Raw genomic sequence first — 8,807 nt, forward strand, 5'->3', positions numbered from 1 at the left:
TTTATTCGGTGGATAAAACACTATCTAACAGTTTCAGTCTGAGCAATCGTTTCATTATTTCCTCCTGTAATCAATGATGAATATGCACACTCCACGCACACCTAAGCAAGGGTGTGTATGAAAATCTTGGAAGTATTTTTTACATCCTGGATAGTGACCTATCTACCGGACAGAGTTATATGTATAACCTTTGAGCAAATGGGTCCAGTATCACATACTAAGGTGCCTTGTTTAAGGCCATCTAATGGACTCGACACAGATGTACCACAATTGACAACAATTACTAATTGCCAATGACGAGGTGAATAACTTATTGTTGGAAACAAATTACATAGGTATTATTTGAAATATGCATTTTCTTTAAAAAACAATAATAATTATTGTTTTCATTTTATTACTTTCCTTGTCTTTCACCTCATCAAAACAGCTTGTGGCCACTTTGAAAAAAAAAAAACCGCATAACCACCACCTCAAGTGTAACCAATCAGAATACATAAATTTTATTGCATAATAACAATAATACGTGTTTTGTTGCATAATAGTAATACGTTTCGTCATTCATCTCATATCATTGATAAAAACACTAAAGGTGAGATGGCAGGAATGCGCAGGCAAGATGCTGATGATTATAATAACAGATACATGTACTAAAGAAAAGTCATATATTAATATGAAGAAATTATTTAGAGTCATATTGGGTAATTTTAATAACTATTAAAGACAGCCGACGAAAAGTGTTGACTACTTCACTCACAGACATTGGTGTTAAAATTCATTTTGACAACAACAACAGTCGGGTACAGCCACCAACCTCAAAATTAATTTTAATGAAACCCGTGCATGCTTCCAAAGGGTACCTGGTGAATATGGAGCCCAAAGGAAGGAGAATGGTAACAATGACATTACAGAGATGTGGCATTGTTTTTACATGAAATGGCAAACGCCTAATGGCAGGCTGATGCTGGTCAAGCAAGACTGAAAATTCTTTTTTCCCAGTAGCTTGTCTTTCCCTTTCAAGAAGTTGCTCGATATCTGCAGCTAACAGGCTACAGATGAGCTAGAATCAGACAAGTTTCTTTTTATTAGGACAGAAAATCAAATTTCAGCCTGATGTTTACTGTTGGATGTAAAATTGATGCTCAATCTCTCTAATGACAAAAACCTTCATTTATGGTGACAGCAATGGCTCAATACAAAAAAACTCTTCAAAGTCCTTCTCATTCAAATGTAGTACTGGTATGATCTACTGTTCTGGCTCCTCTACGATCGGTAGTGTTTTATCACTGACGTCTTCGATCACAGTCTTGTGTTTCAGAGCAGCCTTAGGAGCAAATCCATTTCCTTTATTTGCTGGTAAGACATATTCAATTGCTGGCACCTCTGCTGAGAGCAACTGATCAACCAATGCAATGTCCTTGCTACGGCGCTCTACATCTTCAGCTTTAGTCCACGACATGTCAGCTTCAAGCTTGTAGGCTCCAAGTGACTCATGGGGGCAGCTGGGACCCCACTCCTAAAGAAAAATACAAGCAATGAGGTTTCTTATTGTACAACAAAAAGATTTTATTTCAGCATTGATTCATTTAACAGTGATGAAAAACACAGACAGCTAATAGTGGTCAAACTGGGATGCAATGGCACCTTTTAGTACATGTATCATATTTTGAGCATTCCTCCTGACCTTTTTTAGGATGAAATGATGAAATAGAAAAATCCAAAAGTTAAAGCAAATGGTTAAGTGACACATTCAAAACTTCCATCTAACAATCTACTTACCTTTGGTGATAGCATTGAGAAATATGTTGTTCCATTGCTTCTTCTGTAAAGGTGATACATCTGGCCTGGCCTCTTCTTAAAGTTACATGCAGCATGATGGAGTTCAGCATCTCTCTTGGTTTCCTCTAACACTTTCCTTGCCTGACAAAAAATAGATTAATTAGTCCTGTTATCAGAGTCTGCTGAGGAACCATAAAGTGGAAGACTCTACACCTAAGAAAACAAGATCCAGCCTGTAATCTTGAACTTTGTTATCTCAAGAGCCCTGTCTCCTTTCTTCAAGAGTTTGTAGTTTTCTTGGTATTTTCATCAAGAATGCAAGCACCTCAAGGAGATCTTCATATGGTTGCATTACCTAGAGCCCCTCATAAAAAACGCCATCAGGATTTTTGCCGAAATGAAGGTGATGGGGAGCGTACATCCCCCACAACAAGCAGGTGCAAGGTTCCTGTTAGAATACCCCTGCCCTTCAAAGATCAGAGATCAGCAAACAACTATGTGATCAACTTGATGATCTTAGCCAAAAGATAAATACCAAAGTACATCCCATCTTTACAAGCCGCAACATCAAAGATGAGCTTAAAGCTAAGGAACCCAAACCTCCAATTGTCAACCAGCAGAACGTTGTATAATTTATTTCTTTAATGTCTGCTTTACATGCCAACACCTATATCAACATGTGGAGGAACAAAAACAATGGGTAATCTGCAACCGTGTAAGGAACAACATGGAAACGAGCCACATGAAATTGCGAAAAAATTTAGGATCCTGAGAAAGTGCTTGAACAAGTTCTATTGCTTGATTTTTGAAATTTTTTTTTTTCCGGGACCATAAGCCAAAATTAAACAAATAGTGATTCCATCTGCGCAAAGCTGTTTGCTTAACACTTCTAATAGTTTTCATTCCCTTCACCTCTTATTTACAGTTCATTTTCGCATTCCATTATTCCTTATTGCTTGTGTAAAAATATTTAGCTTTTTACCTTTTATTCCATTGCTTCAGAAATTTTATATACAGTATGCAGAATTTTTAATCCATGAACTTGAACATGACCGTACAATGGTTGAAACATCCTTCTTTGTTATTGCTTGTTTTCATAACTAAGTGTTTTACTAAGAACTTATTACTTCGTAACAAGTTATTACTACTAGTATTATGGCAGTATATACACATCTGGATGCTGATCCTATGCAATCAGGCTAGGTGTTGACCGTGGCTAGCCTAAGTCTTATTTACATGCTAAAATTACATGAAATTGCTAATCTACTATAAAAGGGAAAAAAAGTCACGTAAAATCAATAATCTAAATAAATAATACGTTATAAAAAACTATATGAGTTCTATAAATAGCTCTCTGGCAGCTTGTGCAGGAGTTCTAAACTAACTAAGAACCTTAAAGGTTCTGGCGATGTTCAGACTGGCGCTGAGGACAGCTTTCTGCATCTGGCGGAGGATTTTCTCTACCTCTCTTTGCACCTAACAATTCTCTAACACTCCTTCCAACGTTCTTAGAGTATCCCCCTAAAGAAATCGACAATTAAGTTGACTTGGCGTATCTCGAATCCAGGGTATTGCTGTTTAAGCTCCCAGCGTAGAGCAGTGTACTTTTGTGTCTTTTCCTGGTCTTTCTGGTAATGATTTTCTGTCCAAGGGCAGCTCATCTCAAGTAAAGTGACGATCTTGCTTCCTTTGTCTACAAACCTTGCATCTACTCTGTTAGCTCTTACTTCTTCTTCTTACTAATATTAAATATTATTATTATTATTATTATTACTATTAATATTATTATTTACATTACACATAGTAAATCATGTCAAACCAATGAACATCTCTGATTACAGACTTCATACAAGTAACATTAATTTCATAAGCTTACTTGTTCTTGCAGATGTCGAATCTGTTCAGCAATCAGGATCAGTTTATTGCTTGCAGCACAACGCACAAACTGGTCAGCTTTTTGTACTTCTTGTGCCAACATCACCAAGTCATATGGATCTTCATGTCTGTGTACACGTTCTGGGTTGACAAGAAGCTTGGTAGCAGCAGATTCATGATCCTCCACAGTGTGTGGAGTAAGAGCTAATACAAAGCAAAACAAAGAACAATCTTGTTGCTACCTACATGTAAAAGGACTCCAAGCTCCACAGCAAGATACAATTAAACAAACTTGATTGGCAAGAGGCCACCTGTTGGCTATTAACAAATTACAAGGGACGTGAATTTAGGACCCCAATGGTCAAATCAAGTTTTATCAGAAACCCATAAGGGTTGAAACGTGTAACGGCCCCTTATGCGCTGGTAAACAAGCCTGCAAATATTCAATTTGCTAAGTACCATATTTGGAACAACAAGAGCAAGAGGTTTCCAAATATGGTACTTAGCACTGAAACATTCAACCAATCAGTTCGCACTGAATATTCGGAAGCTGTGAACGCCCGTTACACGTTTCAACCCTTATGGGTTTCTGGTTTTATATCACAGAAGGATTCAAAGCACCTGCAAGCAAATCATGTGCACTGTGTTTTGAACCGCTGAGCTTACAGCTGTAGCCCCCCAATAGATTATCTCTAAATTAATAGAGGCATTTAATCCATTGACCCCTGGGAGTGAAAGACATAATATATTTTACTAGATAACGCCTGGTAATTTTATTCATCAATGGGAGGGTGGTTCAGGTGTCAATGGATTACGTAAGCAATGACAAGAAAATGGAATTTTAAGGTTTTAAAAGTGCTTACAGCTGTGGCAATATGGGCAAAGCTGCTGAGATACTCTTTATACAGTGCAGATTGAAAACCATAAGAGATGCTACACTGTAACAACTTAAAAATGATATCTAAGTAGGTATATAAATAATGTTTTTTTGAGTGAGTGATTAAACCATTCACACCACAGGCATCCCAGGACTCCTCCAGTTCACAAGTAAAATTGTCTGGTGTTAGACAGAGTAAAATCTGTTTAGCCTCACTCCCAGGAGTCCAGGGGTAAAGAGAACAACAGACCTTCCAACATCTAAAGCCCCCAAATTTTGAGGTCCAAAAAACCGTGAGATTTGGGTCTCAAATAGTGAGATTTGCACGACTGGTTTAAAACAATGGAATCTTAATGCTAACAATGCTTAGCAGTGTTCAAACTGCCATAATTGGTGTCTTTTCAGCATTAATTCACACAAAATTTAATTTGATGTCTTGAGAGGATTGCTTCTTTCACTCCGTACCCTGGGTGCCAGAGGTTTTTTTTCTGTTTGGAGGAGGCAAATTCCACAGCAAGGCTGTGGCCACAAGGTGCAAAGCACCAAGAGGAAAAAAATTCTTCAGTCTTGGTTTTTCAGAGATATTTAATTTTCAATGGGCCTCTGGAGCCAGGGCATTTGTTCCGCCATTTTGAACACATAAACCAAAGCCTTCCCAGGTTACTTTGCGCTCTAATTGGACATCAGATTGAGGTTTTTTGGTTCGGTGCACACTTCCAGTGACAAGAAAGTCCACAAATACTGCATTTTATTTATATATAGTTTTAAATTTAAGGCCATATCTGATCAAGGTTGTATTTATTGTGGTAAACCATGAGATTTCAAAGTTAAATCGTGAGACCGTGAGATGAGTCCTGAAATTGTGAGACTCACAACCAAATCGTGAGAGTTGGAGGGTCTGGAACAACATTATTTACATTTGTAAACATGAGTACACACCATTGCCAGTGTGGTTATGATGTAGAAGTGCAGCTAGGAAGTTGAACCAGGGACTACCAGGAACAAATTCAACGAGTGGTCAGAGTGGGTCTTGAACCAGAGATCTCTGGATCTCAAGGCAAGCACCCTAACCACTGGGCCACACTGCTTCCTTATGCAACAGATCATTAACAAAACCTAACCTGCGATCAGGCTCTATTTTAGTTTCGCGTGGTACGTAATGTGGAGTTGGCGAAACGAAAAATAGAGCCTGACCAAATTCCTCTTCAAAAATTCCTTCCGCCCACTTTTTTTGATTGATTGACATGTCCTTCATCGGCCAATCAAATTTACTTCCATTACACCAATACACGCATGGACGGCGGATTCACGTAATTTTGTTTTGACCGGAGTTAATTACCGTGGGAGGAATTTAAGATCTACGACGGCGACGGTCAACGAAAAGGTCACCTCAAAATATAACTTGGCTCTATCGTAAGTCTTTCGCGATTATTCAGCCTTGTTCGCGTCGTACAATGTGGGCAAGGTATCCTAAAAATAAATTGGTACGAGCGGCTTCAAAGTTAAGATGGAGAATGAAGGATTCTCTGTTGCATGCTTGCGTTGTCGTCAAAACTTCAAATTTGGTGATTTCACTTCGTCATTATGCAGAGGACCGCAAACAAACTTGCTAAAATCCGTGCTGCACGTGCAGCACGACTATTTATGCTCTTTCAACCAACAATATTACTGCTTTGTGGTGTTGTCATAGTCGTAGCCGTCGTTGTTTCTTAAATTCCCTATAAACGAATTCGAAAGTTACCCTTGGCTTTAATTTGAGAAAAACACATTTAAAGCATGGGGAATGTTTTCTACGACTATATTGCGGCAAGGTAAAGTCTCCGCTTACGAGCCAGAAGGCTCATCAGGCCGGCGCTTATCTCCGGTTTCTGTAGCATGAAGCGACTAGGAGTATTTGTACTCCCCCCGGGATGGGATGCTAGTCCATCGCAGGGTTACCCCCAGCATTACGCCGGTACCCATTTATACACCTGGGTGGAGAGAGGCACCGTGAGAGTAAAGTGTCTTGCCCAAGAACACAACACAATGTCCCCTGCCAGGCCCCGAACCCGGACCACTCAATCCGGAGTCGAGCGCACTAACCATGAGGCCACCGCGCAAGGGCCGGTGTAATTCTCCCTCCGAACTTCACTGAATAGCAATCTTTTAAGCTTGACATCTTAATTTGTAATTGAGATAACCTAGCATTTTGTCGTTGGACGGTTTGGCAATAGATTTATAAAGAAAAAAAAAGAGAAATACATTATTCCTTTAACGTGTCTGCCCATGAAGGTTTCTTTGGTGATTTTTTCGGGTAATATCTTCAGTTGCAGTGTATTTCTAGAATTGCGCGCAGTAAAATCATGATAAGTTTGGCTGTTAATTTTTTGATGGAGTACGAACAGTAAGATGGACTCGCAAAGTTTCTTTTATTGTTGTACAATTGATCTCTCTGGAAACATGCCATTTTAGTTTCTGGAGTGCGCGTTTAAAGTTAAATCAACTGGAAATATTATGAAGTGTGAAAACAAACCGTGTCATGTACAGTAAATAAATAAAGCGAGCCGTTTGATACACAGATATTCAAAACATGCATTCGTGTAACTTGCGATTTTATCAGCATCTCCTCCTGTTGATATACTGGTATATATCCCTTGTCTCGTCCAGGAAACCAATATGCATCGGCTTTCATTGCCATTTGAAAGAACCAGCTGTTTAGCTTTAAAAACATCAGGGAAGTTTGTGCCAAAGTACTTTCAACCCCATGGCCACAGAGCTCGACAACGGAATCGCTAATTTCACTCGTTCCAGAGATTCAAACCCGATTCTCGACAAGTTATGAGATGTTTCAGATGGCATATCTCCATTTATACAAATAAAATCAAGTTGCACCGTCCACGGCATTGTAAGAACAAAAGGGAGCAAATTTTTTGTACACTTATGGCGGATTAGTCTCGAGGACTTCGCGAGAGCTCCGCGCAATCACGATGGCATTTTTACTTCCGGCGTTTCAACAGCCAATCAGATCACGAGTTTGGTCGGCCAAAATTTGGCCGACCGTCCGGAATTCTTGAGAGACTTTTGGTCAGGCCCAATTTTAGCGAGTGACGACATAAGAGAACATATGGGCGAAGCTAAAAATGGGCCTGATCGAAGGTTAAACAAAACCATGCTTATCAGATCAGATCAGATTAAAAAGAAAAAACATTTTGATCAAAGGATAAAATACTTTAACACAATAATGGCATTCAACCAAGACAATGTAAATTTGTCCATTCACACCTAAAGCACCTCCAATTGGCAAGTAAAATTGTCTGGTGTAACCCAAAGTAAAATCAACAAATCTGACTCTCAGGTGGGGAATCGAAGGGTTTACACTGGGTTTGTGCTCCATAAGCTATATTCGCTAATTTACTCAGAAAAGATTTAAGTACTGCCAAGTGAAAAAAACTTTTGCATGAGATAAAATTACCCAGTGGAATTTTATATTTACCTTAAGCGCAACTTTTACAAAACTCTCTAATCCGATTGGTTCTGTGCACGCCCATTTGTCGCATAATTGGTGCATGATCATGTGGGTGTAATTGGACACCTATGGCATTCATGCATCAATCACATGCACTTGGATGGGGTCTTTCTTGCTCTTTTCCTACTGTTTGCAAAAAAGGGTATTCAAAGACTTTTTATCCTTGCATTTGTTATAGTTACCATTAATTAGGACTTCATGTCATCCAATATATTTGGTCTTTAATCATACTCGTGATTAACCAAATTGCACTCTCTCTATGCAGTGGTCCGATTTTGTTAATCATTCGTATGATTGAAGACTGAATTGTACTCCAATCAGTCCTATTACTCTTCCTTTATTTATCAAAAAAATCTAAAATATTGTTTTCTCCTCTCTTAGACACATGTATTCTAGTTGAAGAATATTCTGAATGAGTAAGTAAGAGCAAGGGGTTTTTTGTCCAGTTTCACTTGAAAATGTGCAACCCCCAGTGACAATAACTTGTTGTTCCTTTAAAGCTCTGATTTCCTTCTTAATTTGTTTCGATTGTTCACTGACAGTACAATTTGGAGAAATAGAAAAGCACTGCAAAAAATCTGATGTCAGCTGTTATAATAACATGAACAGGCAGGGGTGTCTTGTGCTTTCTAGTCTTAGGGTGTTAGGCAGCTCTATAAATCGCTTACGTCACCCTGTCCGGTTCGGATTCAAGGTGCGATTTAGAAAAATTAAAAGTTCTATAAATGGACCTGAGGGTACAGAATTTGAATCATCTATATGATCCGTTAAAGG

General features: G+C 38.8%; 1 protein-coding gene across 1 annotated transcript in view; it reads right to left on the reverse strand.

Annotated features, from left to right (window-relative positions):
* Positions 1 to 477: 477 nt before the first annotated feature.
* Positions 478 to 8,807, reverse strand: part of LOC137997272 (uncharacterized protein C1orf50 homolog) — an 8,666-nt gene continuing 336 nt past the window's right edge. Inside the window, exons 2-4 of the mRNA XM_068843165.1 lie at positions 3,653 to 3,855; positions 1,777 to 1,917; positions 478 to 1,513 (exon numbers count right to left, since the gene is read on the reverse strand). Of these exons, the coding sequence (XP_068699266.1) occupies positions 1,244 to 1,513; positions 1,777 to 1,917; positions 3,653 to 3,855 (614 nt within the window). The 3' untranslated portion in view covers positions 478 to 1,243. The remainder of the gene's footprint in view (positions 1,514 to 1,776; positions 1,918 to 3,652; positions 3,856 to 8,807) is intronic.

Source organism: Montipora foliosa, chromosome 3, assembly GCF_036669935.1.
Source record: "Montipora foliosa isolate CH-2021 chromosome 3, ASM3666993v2, whole genome shotgun sequence".
In the NCBI taxonomy this organism is placed as follows: domain Eukaryota; kingdom Metazoa; phylum Cnidaria; class Anthozoa; order Scleractinia; family Acroporidae; genus Montipora; species Montipora foliosa.